Here is a 20,389-nt window from a genome sequence, read left to right as displayed (position 1 = left end):
TAAATTCTTGAAAATTACAGGAAGCCTTTTTACAAACTTTTCTTCTTCACCAGAAGTTGCACTTAAGCTGTAAACGATCCAGTACTTCCAAGGTTAATTTTCAATTTTCACAGTGAAGGGTTACTATTACATTCTAACCTGTAAATTGCATCTTTCTACTAAAACCCTATCATCTTATTTGTGTCCCTTTGCAGCTAGGACTAAAGTGTTCTATATTTGGTGACTCAAATCTGTTTATTATTTCATTTATGCTTGGCTTCACATACCATTTGAATTAGCATTTTGCAGTGCAGTCATTTTGTATTCTTGTACCTGGCCTATACACAACTGCATATTTATTTTTTCTTTTAAATTGATCAGGGCAAATACCATACAAGAAACAGTCAATAAGGCTCAAGAGTCAAACAGATGCCTACAAGGACAATGAAAAAACTTGAGAGCAAGACAAGTTTGACTCTCATCACTCAGAATGAATCAGAGCATCATCCAAAACAACACAGCCAGATCTTACCATTAAAATACCTGAAGCTTTTAGAATGTAGAATTTTTTTTTCTAAACAAGTATTTCACAAATGGCATGAAAATCTACATTATAAATCTTAACAAATACATATATACTGAAAAGTTGGCTATGGAGAGTTCAGAAAAAGGATTCTTAGGCAAGTCTCTCTTCTTGAGATTTCCCCTCTACAAGTATATTCTCTTCAATACATTTCTGAAACTTTACATTAAAATGGTCTTGCAATCTAGTGTGCCTAAATCAAGAACCCCCAGAATACAAAGAAAACGCAGCAGCTGCGGCTTCTAGAGAGCTTGACATAATGGATGAAGTCAGATAAAGTGATGGTTGGACAAGCACAAAAAGGTTCAATGGTGCTGCTACCATTTTGTTTTAAAGGAAAATCCATTGCAATGGTAATATTTGCTGATAACCATTAATTTGCTGACACACACAAACACAGATGAGATGTGTCAGGTTTCCTGAATCCAGGTTAGGGACTTATTTGAATATTTAATGGATCTTCTCTGGCTTATCACAAAGCTTCCCTCCTGTGGAAACTGGCTGCCTGGGAGACATAAGCACATTGGTGGGTAAAGGGTCTTCCCATTACTGAGACACAGGTATGCAGTGAACCAACTAACTGTGTAGTGTTCCTAGGGCAGGTAATGCACGTGGAGGCTAAGAGAGATCTGTGGTTGCTAACTTGCTAATTGTCTTCCTCCTCAGTAGCAACCCAAAGGGTAAAGATGGCCATTCACCTCTCACGTGACAATGTCAAAGAAGCAACTTCCAAATTAGGAGAGAAAGCAGCAAATAATTGCATTGTGAAACAGAAATGCAACAGATCTGATGCGAGCTAGTGAGAAATACCTCATTTAGTGTCCTTACCCCAAATCTTTCAGATGTTTCTATTTACCACATGCCCACTCTTGAACTCTGGTTGCTTCTGTCAGCAGTGTTTCCCCACTAGAAGCCACCCAACCCTCTGAGCTTCTATAGTTCACAGCCCCAAATATCAAATACTTCAATTACCAGGGCACAGATTTCCATTCAAAGTCAAATTCAGAGATTTCATAAGGAAACTCTCCCAAATCAAGCAGTAACTGTGCACCCCACGACATCACCTAGAGCAGTACCAGCTCAGGAGGTGGAAGCAACTTCTCTAAGTAGGAGGGTGTTTCCTACTGAGTTGCCTGCGGAAGAGTGCATTTCCAGAGGGACATGAAGAGGCGAAACTTCAAAAGCACCATTGTTACAGACCATGGCCACATGTCCATGTTTTGGGGACATAATCATCCCATTTGTTTAGAAATGTTCATTTATGGAACCAAATCAAATCAAACAGCTTATGCACTGGGTTAGGGTTGACCTGTACAATAATACATACTCTTGACTGCAGCTTCCATCATGGGACATACTCTTTTCATCATACTTGGATATCGTGGGGCTGTACACCTCATTGCTAAGGCCATAGCCTCTAGCAGCCTGGCTATCATGCCCAGCTCCTGCTTTCCTTTCCTTATGGGCCAGACTATCGTTTCTGCTCCCTAGCAGAAATACTGAACTGCTCAATATTTACAGTACTTGTTGCTCAAAACAGTTTATGACCAAATAATTGTCACTTTCCATGTACAATATTCTCTTTTGAGCTAACATTAGTTTAAGAAAAAGATCCACTGCCTCATGGTTGCAGCTGGCAGTTCTTCACCTCATAGGGCAGTTGGGGAGTTCCACCACAGTTGTGCTCACAGCTTTCCTGGAGCCATGCTGTGAATCTGACCATTTTAACCAAAAAAGAACCTGTATAAATAAAGTCTTCAATGGTTTTGGCATATATGAGGGAGCAATTTGTAGGGTAAGAAAGAAAGACTAGAGAAGGAAATTTTGTAAGCTAGTTTTGCTGCTTAGAAGAATTCTCATGTAATCCACCTAGACTTCTTTCTATTTAAGAGCATCTTCACTTCAGACAATAGGATCTGCTTTCAAAATCAGACTGTTGTATAAGGTATACAGGCATTTTAAGTGTGGTATTTTTAAGTTAAGGCTATTGCTTTGCAAACAGAAAAGAAGCAGTGAGATTTCCTTTCCCCATTGCCTGAGTGTTCCCAACAGCTTCCAGCAGGATTGTTCAACAACTCATATGTGTCTCCAATCAGTGCTGGTTTGTTTATATTTATAAACAATGATTTTATAACTAACATTTGCAGTCCATCACTTTTCATAAAAAACCCTTCATAATTAAAATAAAATTATTAACTTAAAAATACAGCTTGATCATGTGAAAAAACTACCAATCAATATTCAAGACAAGCTATGGAGTAGTTATTCTTTGTGGGTCTCGAAGGTCATGCAAGTGATGGTTTTATGCTACTGAGTGATTTGCTTTTCACAATACATTGACAAAACAACACAATTAGTCTTGCTTCAATAAGCACACACAGTAAAATGAATTAAACAATACAACATGTCTCATACATTACAGCTTCACTTTTGTAAACACAAAAGCTGCTTCACTAAGGGCATATAATTTCCCTGTCTGTTTTTAAATGATTGGCTTTGTATCCTTGTAATTAATTTTAGCAACTCTGTTGTCTTTGGACAGAAACGTTGGAATTAAATAACTGACCACACTTTAAGGTAGTATTTAAATATTCAAGATCCTGGAATTAGAAATGCTTGAGACTATAACAGCACAGGACAAAGCATAACCAATAAATGGCGGGTTTATGAGAGTAAGCAGTCATTAAAAATCATGACTGATCAACCTTTTCTGACCAAGGGGAGCAAAGGTCTTCAAAGGCTCCTGTTCATAGCATGCCCTGAATTGCTTGGGTCTCTGACCTTTGAACTCTATCACTTTCCCTACTTAGCTTATATCCTTTTATGATTGTTCATTACATTAAGGTAGCTGGCGTTCTACAAATGGGCTGAACCCACACCTATGATGGCCAAGTCAAAGCTGGTTTTTTTTGGTTTTTTATTTTTTTCCTATGGGTTCTCAGTGAATGTTCATTGTTTGCTATGCTACAGCTGTAGAGGACAAGTGACAGACACTTGAAACTTTCCACTCTTTCAGAGAAAATGAAATATTGATCACTTATCATAAGAAACAAAGAGCCTGGCATAAGTAGGGTTTGCATTATGAATACAAAAACAGTTACTTATCTCAGGTTACTCCAACAATAGATAAATACATCTTTTATGATGAATGTTCCTACTTCTAAATGTGCATACTTTGTTATGGTTACATTATATCTGTATATAGATGCACACACATACACACAGACATGAGGAATTTCAAAAGAGTTCCTCAAGTCAATTCATTAAGTGTGTAGTGTAGTGAGCATATTGCTAAGCTGTTTATTATACCTTCCTACATGGAAGAATAGTTTATACTTACATAGTGTTCTCTGCTCTTTACATCCTATGGTGCGATCACACAATATTATATAATGCAACAGACAACTGTGCAAATAACATCTTGTTACAAAAGACTGCAATCAAGCCAGATCCATAAACAAAATCTAAGAGAACAGAGTTGCAATGTTGAGAAAGTACAATGCATAAAACCAGTTAAGTCTATTAAATGATAATGTTGCTTATTAACCAAATATGTTGTGATAGGTCAGTGCTGAGGTTAAACAGAAAACATCAATTGAACCATTTTCCTAAATAAAGCTCCAGGGTGCAATATTCAAAGCACTTTATTCAATAAAAAATGCTTTTAAAATGGTACTTTGGTGATTGGGAAACATTGGCATCATCCGTCAACCTAACTGCAGGAAAGTTCAATAAGCTAAATAATGAACCATTTACATTATTTTCCTTAGGCTCCAGTGATTTGCAAACATTGCATCAATAGAAGTCTTTAAAAAATTATGATAAAGACCTGCTAGTCTTTCAACTCCTAGGCTTTTTTTCTGTCATGCTGCAATTTTTATGCTGTTTACATGCTTTTTGTGGCTTCATCTTTTTAAAAGACTTCATTTTAACATCAATTTCTCATTATATTACAGCATATTTGTTCAATATGATAATTTTACTAGTGTTTCAAGCATTATCTTTGAGAAAAAAAAGGAAATCTAAGGCTGCTTTAGAATGTAAACACTTCATTTCACTGCCATATAGTTTTAATATATGAGTTGAAATGATAAAAAAAACATTATTAAAAGGATATCTGTGCATTCTCTCCCTTGCAGCATGAACAGTTTCTTTGTTGTTGATATCTTCTTCCACCTCGTTTTCCACCCTGAGTCCCAGATCTCTTATATTAGCACTTTATCAACTTCTCTTTCCTTCCTTTTGTCTTTCCAAGGTCAAATTCCCTACTGTCTTCCCAGGGCACCACTTGTATAATTCTCGAGTCTTACAGCTATTTCCTTTAGGAAATATGGGAGGAGAATTGCTCTTCATGGTAGCATTTTCAGCTTTCAAACAACTGAACAAATATGCAAAAGCCCACAGGGAGAGACGAGCGAGCAGGAGAAAAAACTCACATAGTCTCTCTCAACTGCACATATCTTCACCTGATTTAGTAATATCTTTGGCAATTAAAGCAGAATGTTTACTTAATTTATAGTTGTCATCATATCTTCATAGGCAGATCCTTGCTCATGCAGTCATTCATTACACTCAGTAGTACCTCACAGGCTCATTAAACTGAAATATTTTGTAAATATGAATGCATGTGCAGATGAAAATTTGTACACGTGTGCATTATACAAGTCAAATTATACAACTACATAACATAAACAATGCACTTCCAGGATTCTCAACTCATAATGGGGATCAGCTCACACTATTCAACACCACATACAGTATTATGGATTATTGATTTTAGACTAAGATCAGCATCTCAAGTCCTGCACAGAGTTTTATTTTTAAAACCGTTCTGACAGCCATTTTTCAGCCATCAAGAACCAGCCACTTCTTTATATTCTACAATCCTTTGACACTATGAATTGTTTATGGCATCTGAAATGCATGTAATGTCTGCCAGTTTGGTACTACATGAAGACAGATTTCATTTTATTTCTTGCATTCCTAAAAACAGTTGTTATAGACCTGTTACTTTTAGCATTTACAGCCTGCAGTTTGAACTGCTCAAGTTTTGTTAGCATTACATATGGTGACATATTAGACATGAAAACCAAATGTATACCATGAATAATACACTATGCTGTGGCAGGATGAAGTTTGTGAAAGAAATATTGTCTTGTATGGGATCAGCTTGCACAGATAGAAAAATATTCAGGCTTTCAGGTACATACTCCCTTCTTCACATCTTACAGCAACCTTATTTTATTTATGACTAAGCTACTGGGGTTGCAACAACAACAGTACCTTCAGAAAATGCTAGAAGTTCTTTAAAACAAAGATGCTCCTCAACCTGCTCACTTTCAGATGCAAACCAACCTCAAAACAGTGTATTTCTCTATTTCATTTTATCAACTACACACATTTTTATAAAGTGGACTCTTTGCAGTATCTTGAAACATGAGCTTTGCCTCTCTCTTCTAGTATCTTTTTAGACTGAATTTTAGGCAATCAATTTAGGGCCCAAAATAGGATTATTCAGAACAGTAACTCAAAACCAATGAAAACAGTGGGATTTGTTTAAAATTTGGATTTCAACAGAAGTCAAAGGCATGTTTTTATTGAAATGGTGCTTTAAATTTGTTCTACACTTGATGCAATTTTGAAAGAACCTTGAAGATATGAAGCTGCCTAGAGTTTGAAGCTCAGAAACTTTTCTACAGAAGCATTTGAGGTTTGATGGTTTTTTTTTTGTTTGTTAGTTTCTGGGCGTTTTGTTAGATTGTTTGTTTTTTCCTGTTAAGAATCTATACATTCCAGTACCTGGTAGCATCTCTAGCTAATGTATCAGGTTGTCCATCCCTCAGAACAGTTTCATATTCCCTTTAATAGCATATATTCACACATAGATTAATGTTTTGAGAATAACCCTAATAATAAACCTTTAATTGCAATCCTCAACACAGTATTGACCCCAAAGCACTGACTTCACAGATCTTTTAGTCAAATAACTGAAAATGCTTTTATGCAACAAAGAAACACTATATCTTTCCCAAGATATAGAAAAAATAAAAACAGATTACTCTTAATTTTAAAGAACCCCCTGCCCAAAACCTTTTTCTTTCACAGCTCTTCTCTTTTTAACTTAGTTTACACTGTTCTTTAGGACATATAAATATTTTCAGCCTTGCATACCAACCTCATCAGGGCTGGAAGCCTGGTAAGTTCGATTTTCATCGCTGAAGTCCTGATCCACCTCTGCATACTCTGTCTCTCCAGACACACCAGCCCGGGATTCATATACTGGGGTCACATTGTGGCAGAGTGCAATGGCCTTCACTGCTTCGTGTATCCGACTGCTGACGCTCTTTCGAACTTTGGGGGCAGATGATTGAGGCTTCCTGGATGGCGTTGAGCTCGTACTGTTTCCACTGTTCTGAGAGTGGACCTTTAAGACCCAACACAATGAATAGTAAACCAAAGTTCAGAAATGGAAACAAAACATGAATACTTATATATCTATATCTGACTGTTCCCTTTACAAAGGTTGGTAAGTGATAAGCTAGTAACCATTTATTTATTTTTATATAATGTACTGTTAACTCATTCAGCTTGTGATTCTTAAAAAGCCTCATCTACTTTTTTAAATAAATGACACATAACTATGGGCTCATCCCCCTGCATTTGTAGTCAAATTTCAATAACAGAGCCTGAAGACAATTGAAAAATGTGAAATGAAAACAAGTATGCTGGAAAAGGGCTGAATAGACTGACTGGATTCTGCAGAAGCCCCTGCTACCTCACTTCAGATTTTACATTTTTCAGTGACCCATCACAATAGTCCTTTCATGTCTTTTCATTCTATGAATTATTTTTTCTTTTTAAAAAAGAAGTATTTAAACCAGCCACCAACTGGATGAGTTCAGAAACATTGAGACAAAATTTCAAGGGTGCTGTTTTATTGTCCTTCTTCAGCTGTGCCATCAAACTGGAAAGAAACCCTTTTCTTTTAGATCTTCACCTAAATCTCTATATATTAAAAGATCACCACATTTGTGGTAATCAGAAGAGATCAGAAGAAGAGATCAGAAGAGAACAGAAGAACAAAAGCAGGATCATTTTAAAGTATAAACATTAGGAGTCATTAAAATAGAAATATTGCTGATTTAGTTTATAACTTACACAATTTCTGTATTATTTGTAAACTAAGACAGTTTTATATTTTTGCTGCAGGCTGAAACGTTTTTGTCTTGTAATTTGCAATAATCTAATAAAATAATCATGCAAAATAACAGTTTGACACATATTTGAAGATCACATTACTGTTGCATGACCATTAAGCTAGCACTGTTTTAAGTTATCCTTCAGAAATGCTCAGGCACATGACAGAACTAATCTTCCTCTGAAAAGTGCTATGCGTTTATAATTAGGCAAAATAAGTTGGGGTTGGGGGGAGGTGGTTATTGGTTTTCGTTGGATTTTTTAAAGTCAGCACATTAAATATATCAGCAGTACCACCACAGGCTCTTCTGTTCATTCCAATGTAACCCAGAAAACCTTTTCCGAATCCACGCTTTTTTCCTCCCGACTGCAATCTGCTGAACCGTGAACACTCTGCCCATCAAATTACAGTGTTGTCTAATAAAGGGTTTAACTTTCTGCTCATCTGGCACTGCTTTTCAGCTACTGCTTTAAACCTCTGCATTTGCATTCTGCTAACGTTGATGCCATTACAGTCACAAATAAATTAAGCTGATTTACTCCTTCTGAATTATGTTATGTTTATTGATGCTTGTATAATTTAATTTCACACAAATTCCATTAAAGATTATGCCCTCTATCACAAAATGCTTCCAGTGGGGAAATATAATCAGGTTATAATAGATTTGTGTGTTACATTAAGATGACAATAGTCTAGTAGGTCCACTGTAATAATAAAACAGAACACAAACAAGGGATAAAATCAATGTCACACAAGAACCACTGCCTAGCTAACCAGCATCTTCTATTATCATAGATTAAATAAAAAAACCTCACTATACTTTTTCAGATTGAAACAATTGTTTAGTAGTTGTTTGGTTTGTTACTGAGATTCCATCATTGTTCTGTTTTAACGAGTTGCTACTAACACAAGCATAATTAAAGCATTATTTAAACATAAAGTAGTGCTATATAAAGCTGACAAAAAGGACGTTCCAAGAAGGTTCTTTTCATCATCTACTAATAGCAGACCTACGTTTTGGTAATCTTTTCCCCGCAACTGAGAAGAAAAGGTTCCCTCACATTTCTTATTTTAAGTATGTTACAGTTACTAAAAACTTGTAACCATGGTTACCACTCATTAAATTTTACAGTAAATTAGTAAAAGCTGTAAGTAGTAAGAATTCCAGGAATTGTGCAATTCTTTCAGATAGCATATTTAACTGCAAAATATAAAAACAGTATTTGTGAGCATACCTCCCCTAGAAGACTGGTGCTTAGCTGTCAAACTCAGACCAAGGTGTGCCAGCTCAAGACTGTCAGTTAGTATTATTTAATGCTACAGTTGTTACTGTGAATACTCAAATGACACATTATAAGAAAACCAGGTTTGGGTGATTTTTATACCCTTAGTCAGTAGGAGTTAATTTCAGTAACACATCCTGAACCAAATTCAGACTGCTGATCTTTAGGTGAAAGAGCTCTGTATCTCATTTCCAAGGCATGATTATTGCATCTCACTTACTATTCATGACAATACCTACTAAAATTTAAGCTGAAATAGATTTGTCCAAGGAAAAGAATTCAAGAAGGGGATTTGTTGAATTGTATAGATAGGAAATAATTAAGAATTTAAGTTGCAAACTTAAAACTTACACATTTCATCACTCTTTTCCCTCCTGTCTCTCCTCCCAAAAGCTACAAAGTATTAACTGGGTCCAGTGTGGTGTTAAATTAAATTTTTATTTTTATTTTAAGCAAATAAGAAGGGAGCCATAGTTCACAACACAGCACAGCTAGATATTCCAATCAATTTTTGATCCTACAGTCCTCTTACAAGAGAAAATGAGGACACAGACAAGGAGGTCAGTCTACAAACAACTGGGTCAGGCAGTCATTTTGTGTATTCAAGTTAACTATGGAAAAGCATTTTTATATAATTTTTATTATCTGCAAACAACATGGAAATACTAGTTAACCTTTCATTTGTTTCCTCCTCTGTCAATTTTCCTAATTTTTGGTTCAAAAAATAGAAATAAAAAATGAAGCACAAAGTTGATCCTAATCTCAGAGTAGAATCAGGTGTTTAGGAAGTTTGTTTGCAGCAAGCACCCAAAGAGTTTACATACATGGGAAATGCAAGTAATGCTTGCAGAATTCCACCTTCCTCCCTCATTCATCCCACAACTGACCCACACAGAGACAGGGAGTCACAATCCCCTTGCACACTTTCCAGACCACGCACTCTTACACATCACAGGAACACTTCGTTCTCAAGCAATATGAAGTTTTCCATTTTCTCACACTTTCCCTCTGCCAGTTTTATGCTGTTTGAAATCATCTTAATTTTTTAAAAAAACAAATTCTAAAAATACCTGTGTAAGTTTTATTTTGACAACTACTGTTATACCATTTGGTTATGCCAATTAATGTGGCTTTTCGATGTCTATTCTTGATGAGTATCTTCAAAGATATAATTACTGTTCATGTTGTTCTGGACACTTCCTTGTAATTTGTAGTCTCAGTAATGAATAGCTTACTCTTAGATGATTTGGCAGGAGAAAGACTGCACTGCACAGACAGGTTAATAGAGATTTCTGCTAGTGGAGAACAGAAAAGTAAATCCCTTTAAGCGGGTATTATGAGGAACTTTGGAATCAGGAGAGAACTATGTACTGTCTCACATTTTTCCCTTCCATCATATTTTTTAAGAGATACCTACACATGACAACTTCCATAGCATCTCAAATTCTAGACATCATCATTAACAACAATGCTTCAATGCTGTTAAACTCCCCTCCGATACTAAATGTAAATGATTTATGAAATACCTGTGAATAAGAGTTTATAATATGACTCTGTATTTCATCCATTGTGTCTGTTCCATAGGACACAGTACCTAGGTGGAGGCGCTTAAATATCATCTCATTCTGTGTAAGTGTTCCTGTAATAAAGGAGAAGTATATCACAAAGCAGTGAAAAATACTGTGAGATGGCCACAAACACCTCCTTCCCCTTCCCCCATCCCCCCAAAAAATCTTTCCTTTGGAAAGAAGGAATGAATCACGAGTTAGCATCAATTTAGTTAATTAAAGGAAGGTTTGTGGAGAAAGATCAGGGTTAGTAATTCTGGAAGAAATCACTAGTTCCACCTGCAAGCTGATTTTGCCAATAACTATATATGCAAACTTGAAGAGACAAAGCCTTTTCTTTATATACAAAAAATTGAATTTGCAGTATGTGGACGGAACTTACTCTCAAAAGCCAGTGCAAGAGTTTGCATCATGTATCAGAAAATCTAAAGAAAAAACCCCCCACAACCCCAAAAATTTATACAAATTGCCCACACTTCATTTACCAAAGCAGACATTTGGGCAATTGGGCACACTTCGTGTTGTCTAGATGAAGTCATTAAGACCTAACATTACTTCCAAATTTGACAGATACCGCCTCCAAGCGGAATTAGGCAGAATGAACAAAATCAGTGTTTTGTGTGCTCACTTCACATTTTTAAGAAACGACAGGGTGTCAGTCAGACTGACACTGCATCCACCTCTGCCAACTAGTCACGTCCTCTGGTTTGGAAAACCTCTAATTGAACGGTGGGGGCTTCAGCCTTGCCTGATGGGGTATGTGAGGCAGAAAGGAGTCACTACTGCCTAGCTTTCCATGGTCAGCTCACAAAAGATTATTTTGATAATGGCCCTTCCTAAAATTTTTTTCCTATGGCTACTCAGGCAGAGAAAGTATAAAAATAGCATAAAGCTATTCCTATATTTAACCATACAGTATTATGTCATTAAAATGCATGTCTGATCAAAAAAAAAATAAGCAGAACATGGTTCCAGAGTAGACACTCTTGAAGCTTCTACAATATTTTAAAAATGGAGTATAAGAAAATTAACTGGAAACAAATACTGTGGAATAAAATATTTCATATTAATTTTATTTATCTAAATTATTTATTTCACATCTTTATCCCAGTATGCCAAAATACATGGTAAGCCACATGAGGAGAAAAGGCTAAAAGCATGATATATGCTATAACTATTATCTGCAAAACAACGCTGTCTGGCCAGTTAGCATCCAGTTTATGCACTTACCAGGGCTAGAACTATCAGAGATCTTCAAAGATTCATTAGGGCTGTAAAAGTCTCATGTCTTTAACAGTTGCATTTGAGATGTCTACCACTCCCACTTCCTGGTGATAGCTGTACAGCGACACTTCATCTCCACTGTTGGACCACCACCCTGCACTATCAAACCCTGACTTTCTGTTTTATCAGTACAAGATGATCATTCCAAATTTCCCCTTTACCACTAAATAATGACACTTCCCATTTCCTTATCCTTACATGTTGTTGAGGATTTTTCTTTCTATAGTCATATTATTTGAATTTTAAAAAATAATTAAAATAAGGTTTATGTGAAACGCATCAATTCTCTACAAAATATGCATAATATTATTAAAAATTTACATGAGAAGCTGAACATTCCCAAGGCTGGAAAACAGCCCAGGAAGACAAAGTTCCAGATCTCTAGAATTAGCAAATTGGAAATTTTTGGTTATTTTTATACATGGGAAAACAAAATTATTTTATTTTACAGTCATCACATAAACCCATTTTTCTACCTTTAGAAGCTGTACTTTTATTGAGACCTTTTATTAAGTTTCATTACATTTTTTACTTTGATTTGAGGCTAGAAAAATTCAATCTCCAGTTTGCACATGAGAAACATGAAAATTTCCACCAATAAACATGAGAGACTAAAATCTCCATTTCCAAAAGAAAGCAAAACCAAAACATACACACTGTGCAAAAATATTCAGTGCAAGAAATTTCCAAGCCAGTCTTTATCACCTTCCTAACTTTCCAGGCGTGCTAATACCTTCTCACTGCCCTTGACTTTGCCAAGCCTTTGAATTAAAAAGCCTCACTCTAGGAGTTGTGAAAGTAAATGCTAGTCAAAGGGTGAGACAGCAGGCAACTGTCAAACCCACCTCCCACTAGTTCTGTAATTGCTGCTTGGGAAAACTGAGCAGGAAACAAAATCAGCCCTATGATTATTATATGGAAAGATTATTTCTTCTGACAGCACTAAATCAGTCCAACTCCATATCATGCTTGGTGAGGGAAAGGTAGATAGCTGGAAAATTTGTGTGTTCCACCCCCTCTTTCTCAGCAAGCAGAGAAGAAAAGCTTCTGCACAGAAAAGTACGGATTTTCCTATCTTGCAATCAACAGGAGCCAGGGAAGAAGGTTTAGGAGAAACAGGTGAGGAAAAAGAATCAACAAAGACATGGAAATAAACATTCCGGAAATCCGCATTCAGAATCTGCATCTTATACATCTCTTACACAGTCCTTTTTATCAGCTATGTTAATAGGAAATACCCATGACAAATAACTACAACAAAAGTAAAGAAAAGAAACAACAATTCCAGTTTGCTGGAGACTTTCAAGAACAGCCATAATAAACCTGATGTGTTGTTAGACAAACAGGGGTAGCTGAAGTTATGAAAGGCCTCCCAAAAGCTACTGAAAAAAACCCACCTTAGCAAAATACACCTTTTTCAGCCATCCACATGGAAATACAGTTTCATCACGTGTGCAAATTAAGAATTTACTTCTAAGTTCTTCTAACGAATGAAAGGCCAAAATGGGACAGAAATATTCCCAACAACTAGTTCCATATATTACATAGCGCCAATCAGTCATGTTATAACTTTAGCAGCAGTTCTGTCTTAGATTTTAGTGTTTTAGCTGAAGACTAATACTCCATGACAGAAAAACACATCTTGTATTTTATGCCCCCAGATGCAAAGATTTCAATATCTAGAGGCAGATTTTCTAATATAGCCCACTTTTTGAACAAGAAAAACAACACAAAACTAAGTTCTCTTAGTCTGCTCAAGGTGGTAAGTACTATAGAACAGTGAAGGAACTTTCTATTTTTAACAATATTTTTTTAAGACATAGTTATCAATTCCACACTTTCAGGACATTTCTAATATAAAGAGTTATTAGATTTTTAAAAGCTTATTTTAGAAAAGCTTCCAGAAATTACATTAGTCAACATATGATCTACTACTACTATTATACATTCTTGGACTTTGCTCTGGAATGCAGGTACCACACAAGGAAAATAGCCTGACAAAAAAGTTAGCATAGAATTGCTGGAGAAAAATTTAGTGTGTTCTTTAATGAAGCCAAGAGCTTTTTTTCCCCCTTCATTCCTACAATTGTATCATTAAACACAGAGTAAAGCAGGCAAAGAGGAAATTAATTTCTAAGGAAAAAGTCCTGAAGGCATCATTCCTTGGGTGGCAACAGATGTGATTCACAACAGAGCAGCAGAGATTTTTTTGTTGTTTTTTGAGAAGCAGATGCAGATCATTCTGATCCTGTATTACTAGCTGGCAATTTGGACCAATACCAGCGATCTAAAAAGTCCAAAACAAGAAAAAGCAAGAAAATATGTACAGCAGAAAAATTAGTAACTTTGTGAGAAATTAAGAGGAGGAGTAACTCTTCATATAATATGAGTACTTTGTTTGAGCTAGTTGCTTAAACAGATAAAAAGTCAGTGTAAATCTGAACATTTCTATGGAAACTTTTAGGGAGATCAGGCCTAATCAGTCTAGTAATTAGACTGTTGACAACAATCTGGAGATACAAGTTTTTTCTGTGAACCCTGGAAAAAATATTATCTGGTCTATAATATAAGAAGAAAATGAAAAAAACTCATGGTAAGCATACATAGTGTATGTCTGTTCACTCAGCTGCTCCATTTATGAATACTGCATAAACATAACCACCACAAAATCTCAAACCAAGTAAGTCCCAGTGCAACCCATTAAGAATGAGGACAAAAACCAAGAGAGCTGAGCTATGCCTAATCTTTCGAGGCAGAAGGTCACAGTAGAGGTAACAGGTAAATGGGGGGCACTGAATTAGGGAGTACCACCCCTAAACCATGACACTCAGTACCTATTTCCTCTGTGCCTTCTGTCTCCCACAAGCACAATACCTGTATATCCAGCAGTGCAAGAGCAACATCCATCCTCAATGGATATTTTCAGTGGATGGGAGTCCGACAGAAGACACAAAAAGTAAGGATTCCTTAGTTGGAATCTCCCTGTAGGATCTCTCCATCAAAATGTTCTGTATCTAGTCTGCTCTAATCACCCTGCAAACCTAGTGGTACTAAAAATCTCAGAGGCAGAGCATAAATATATATCCATCTAAGTAAAGGAAGGAGATGTTATTCCATCAACGTTTTTTTAATTACTCTTTCTCTCTAGTTGCTTACATTGAAGAGGTAAAGACTCAAAGTATAACTAAAAAGATTAATTTTCAGAAACAATTACTGAAATTCACTGTTCTAATAGTACATTACATTAGGCACATTTAACAAAAAGGTCCATATACACCAACCTCTAATACATGGCTTTTCCAAAAAATTCAAGAATCCCATTGCTCTATTCATCTGTTCAATGTGGCTATCTGTTACATACCTCATTTGGTCCAAACACCCACTAAAAAGTTAATTACAGAACCCAAATACAAGTGCATGCCTTAGTAAGTAACTACACTTGGAAGACTACATGTTTGCTTTAGCTGAACACACCAGTAGTTGTGAATAGCAGAAGGTTTTCTATCCCACATCCTAAGCAACAAGAACTCTCATTAAATATTGCAAAGTATCATTAGTTTTTTTCACCATTAGAGTTTTTTGTACCCTGGAGAGGATGAGATACCATGCTCATGAAAACTGCTACCCACCATCATAACGGATGACGCCTTTCTGTCAAACTTATATGAGATTCAAGTCCGAACAACATGGCATTTTGGGTAATGGCTGCTATAATTAAAATGTGAGTCCTAAAAAACCTGTTGTTTTACTGGTGTTTTTAGTAATGGCTTTGTTCTACATGAAGATAAAAACTCCCTAACAAAGGAATTAATGTATTGCTTTAATAGGCTGCACCCTGAGTTAAGTTTTAAAATTTATGAGTTCTCTGCAGCATTGTTCTTTAAACAATGGCATTGTCAAATGCAACCAGTGAGAAGATTAAAGTTCTCCCAGCAGATTAAGTACAAATTATCTGTCCTCCTGTTTCAGCATCATTTGTTCATTTATCACATAACGTCTAGTATTTCTGGTCAGTGTCAATATGCTCTGCATCCTTGCAGTTAACAGATGTCTTCTCTTGTCGAATGAATTACTTTATGTTTCACGCACTGGTGGCCGCAGATGTGTCACTATAGCAACATCATTAATTTCAGATCTTACCGGAAACATGCACTCCAATCAAACCTAATTATACCACATTGCTTTCTTGTCCCACAATAAGGAAACTATAATGCAATTATTGGGATACTTCATTTTCTATTATACTGTGGCAAATGAGAGAGCCACTGTGATGGACGCTTCTTGTCAAAAAGCTTATTGATGAAGCACAAACCCAATTTACAATCATACAAAGGACTACCTTGCAATTATGTTAGTAATGCAATGCTCCTTAGACTCAACAACTAATTCTCAATCATTTCCAGTGAAGCTTGGACCACAATATAAGATTTTTGCAGACAGTTCTCTGGATTCCCTTTCCTTTTCAGTATTGAGAAAAACTTCACCTGTTTACATTTAACTAAATCAGCCTTTTAGTGCTGCTTTTTGGTAGCACCCACTTGGGCAGATGGCTACAAAACTGACTCCCCTCTTTATCCTCTGACAGCCAGGCCTTAAGTGGACAGAACAGAATCAACTGGTTTCTATGACTAGAAATGAAAATTCAAATGAGAAAGTGCTGAGACTAGCTCTTATAAACTGTATAATCATGCAATGTCAATAATGGATTAAGAGTACAGACTTTGTTCATTACCTAACAGTATGTTTCACGTTTACCATAAAATGCAGAATGAGAACAAATGTATTCAGGAAAGGAAACTGGAAGCAGCTACCAACATACTTAGGTAAAAAGTACATTGTCAATGTGTTTGTCCAGAATGAAGAACAGTTTAAAATTTGCGGGGCACTTAAGATTATTAAACAGAGCAGTGTTTCCCATCTCTGCAAGGCACAGTCAGTGGTGTGAATCTGGTGATGTCTCCAGGACTCCTGGCTTATTTTCACTTACATTAGCTCTCAGCTGACAGTCGGGTAAAAATGCCTAGGGTGAGACTGCTGACTCTGCTTCTTTCCAGAACACTTTGAAGCTACTGCCCTAGAATATGGCCTTTACTTTCATTTTTACATCATTATTGTACAGATTCAGACCTTCCACCACAGCTCAGCAGACCTCAGTCCTCTGAAAAGCCTTTGAGGGGGAACACCAACTATCATCCAAACGCTATAAAACAAATTCCTGGTAAAAGTCTTTTGTCTATTTAGCACCTTTTAAGTATGCACTCTGTGCTGCTTCTTAAACAGAACTACTGTGATTGCAAGAGGCATGATGTAGGTTGAAAAAAAACCCAACCAAACAAAAAACCCCAATTAGATGCATAACAGGGTTGTTTCGCCTTGTATATACAAGTCAATAAAATGTATCCTTTCAAAGATTCATGAATGTAACACCACAGTTCTGCTTTGAAAAATCCAGTATCACTAAATTTTTTGTGGATTTTTTAAAGGAGAAAAACTTTGGTTTTAATCACTCTTCTATTAGGTTAAGTATAAGGGTTGTCTTCCTAAAAGTAGAACAGTGGCAGGTTTTTTTGGTTGGTATTTCAAACAATCCTCTAACTCTCAAACAGGGTAGTAAGCATCAGAGACAGAATATAATTTCTGCATTGTAGAGTTGTGCAAACAAACTGTTAGTATTTTATTTAGCAGCACCTAAGATTGTCAGTGCAGTTTAACTCTAAGTAGAATACCTCAACACTTGAACTGCGTTTCCAGTTTGGTATGGTAACTGGAATCTCTACCAGCAAAGTTTAAAAAGTGTGTATTGGTTTTGCTTAGAAAGTATTGCTTCGTAACTAACTTTGGAGTTCACTTTGTAAGTGAAATCTACTACATTGTTTTGAAAATGAATTATTTTTGAAAGTACTTCTTTTTCCAAACATATGCTATAAATTACGTATTTCAAGTCTTCAATGTGACAGCACTCAAAGTTACATAAATTATCATGATGAAGGGTGCAATTAAAATCAATAAGCAGTTTCAAATAGCATACAAATCATTAGGTAACTGAAATAAAACTTGTTAAAAGAATCATTCACTACCACACTACAATTAGCAATATACTTTTCTTTTACAAAATAGAAGAACAGCATTCCGATGTATATAGGATAACAGATGTGCCTATAGAAGAAAAAAGGAAAGTGTGTTTTGAAAATGTGACGATATATTATATTTACGCTTCATTTCAAATATGCAGTAATGGAAGTGTTAGCATGGGAGGGAACACAGAACTATTTCAAACAGAAGGAGATATAAATTGTATATTATGCTTTCTGAACAGTATAACAGAGGCCAACCCCTGCCCTCCCCAGCAGCTTCTCATGATTTTGAACTATATTTTACTTAAAACCACTAAAAGAATTCTTCAAGCTTTTCAAGAAAAACTTTTTCAGTTCAGAAGTTAAGCTTCTATAAAACCACCCCGGTATATCTACCAGAAATTATTTACTCAGTCTCAGAAAGAAATAAGAAAGCATAACACAAGCTATTACTTCTTCACACTCTCAGTACTTACCTTGTTATCCTGGTAAGGGTTGGGAGTTCCAGTATACCAGGTGAGATACAGTAACAGGTTACAGTTATGAAGGTGAAATCATTCAGCAGCTCCAGAACTGGTCTTGGTAGCATAAAGAGCAACTAACTTCACTGGGACAGCAGATGTCATTTTGGAGGCTGATCTCATGACTTGTTTTGGAAATGACTTGCTCTCTCAAAGGCCATTCTTAACTTATTATCATACAATGTTGCAGTAGCAATGAAGTGCAGAATAAACCAGCATCCTGTGTGCTATTCCAGAGTCTTTTCAGAGGAAGACACATGGTACTCTTACTCATGTTGTACAGTGTTGTCTTACTACAGAAGAGCTGTTCTCACTGGAATAAATCAGAGTACTACCAAATACTGACTTTAACATCTAAGTACTGACCTACCAAGTAAAAGTCCTTAACCTGTGTAAAATCTTATTGAGAAACAAGAATCAGTAGTCTAAATCTACTCTTACATTAGCATATTCAAGTACAGAATTATCTTTAGAAATTTTATAAAAGTTATCATATTTCAGAATGGTAACCTGATATACCTGTTTTATCCGTTAGTAAATAAACTAATCGTCCCAACTCTTCTGGTATGGTGCTAGTTCGAACAACTGTTCCAGGAATATTGTCATCTTTCATAATCATCCACCCATAGGCTGCCTTACCCATGTCCAAGTTCACACGTAAACTGCAAAGGAAATTTATACCATAATCAGTGTGAATATTAGGCAAAGTGAAAGTTATAACCATAAAAATAAAACTAGAAGCTCTTTTTAGGATATCTGAAAAAAAAAAGATATTAAACCTATGTGCACCAAAACTTTGGAACAATGCTTTTTTTATGTTTGTAGAGTACATATCACATTAGAAATTCAGGCTTCATCCCAGACTTTTAGAAGATATTGCAATACAAACAAATGCAGTATCATGCATTCTGCATGAGACAGATTGCAACACTTCATGAAGACTCGACATAATTACATTACTGCTCTTATACAGATGGGTAATGTATAGCAAGAACAGATCACTATTCAAGTCACAGTGTTTATCTACTAAAAAAACCCAAACATCACCTATGTTTTCTTTATGAAGTGAAATTACAGATATTTTTGTACCTTTTCAAGTCACTGGTTTTTTGGGTTTTTTTAAAAACTACCAACAACATTTTTTCTTTAGGACAGTCCAACTATATTTGTCAGCTTCTCTTTCCCAACAAATCAACAATATTTTTGTCCTTCTCAAAATGTTGCTACAGAGGGTCCATTGCAAAAAGAGAAAAGTGCTGAAGCAGCAAAATGCACCCTCATGTGATAGCATGCTGGCATGAAGTAATCTTTGGGTAGCTCTCTGCTATAAAATATGCAATTTGCAGCAAGTTTTACTGATTATACATAGAAGTCCAAAATCAAAAGTATGTTTTTCCAGTTCATTCTGTACATTCATTTTTTAATATTTCCATGCCCACATCATATAAGAACTAAGATGCACCTTGTATTCCTATGTTACAATAAAAAAGTCTTCACTCATTTAGTCACATTGCTCTTCCCCATAATAAAATGCTCCAACACAAAACTCTATCCACCTTGTTCTAAACCATTAAAATGCTACTTTCCTTTAGCTATTCACCATGTTCCTGCTATCATGTCAGAGGAGCAGTGGCTAATAAATAGGCATGTGTTAATTTCTCTTGACTCTGCTGTAACAGAAATACTGAAAAAATGGGTAGGACAGTAGCTACATGAACTACTGAGGTCACTTGGTGTGTTCAGCCTGGAGGAGACTTAGGAGAAACCTCATTGCAGTCTACAACTTGCTCATGAGGAGAAGAGGAGGGGCAGATACTGATCTCTTCTCTGTGGTGACCAGTGACAGGACCTGAGGGAATGGCCAGAAGTTATGTCAGGGGAGGGTTAGGTTGGATATTA

At 36.0% G+C, this 20,389-nt stretch overlaps 1 protein-coding gene across 2 annotated transcripts in view; it reads right to left on the bottom strand.

Annotated features, from left to right (window-relative positions):
- ATP9B (ATPase phospholipid transporting 9B (putative)) overlaps positions 1–20,389 on the bottom strand; it is a 154,983-nt gene that overhangs the window by 18,840 nt on the left and 115,754 nt on the right. For both annotated transcript variants that reach the window (XM_048295684.1, XM_048295693.1), the window contains exons 13-15: positions 19,010–19,152; positions 10,570–10,682; positions 6,738–6,986 (exon numbers count right to left, since the gene is read on the bottom strand). In XM_048295684.1, the coding sequence (XP_048151641.1) occupies positions 6,738–6,986; positions 10,570–10,682; positions 19,010–19,152 (505 nt within the window). The remainder of the gene's footprint in view (positions 1–6,737; positions 6,987–10,569; positions 10,683–19,009; positions 19,153–20,389) is intronic.

The sequence above is a fragment of the Corvus hawaiiensis genome, chromosome 1, assembly GCF_020740725.1.
Source record: "Corvus hawaiiensis isolate bCorHaw1 chromosome 1, bCorHaw1.pri.cur, whole genome shotgun sequence".
Classification (NCBI taxonomy): domain Eukaryota; kingdom Metazoa; phylum Chordata; class Aves; order Passeriformes; family Corvidae; genus Corvus; species Corvus hawaiiensis.
The sequence above is the reverse complement of the archived record's forward strand: the minus strand, read 5'-3'. Positions and strand labels throughout refer to the sequence as shown.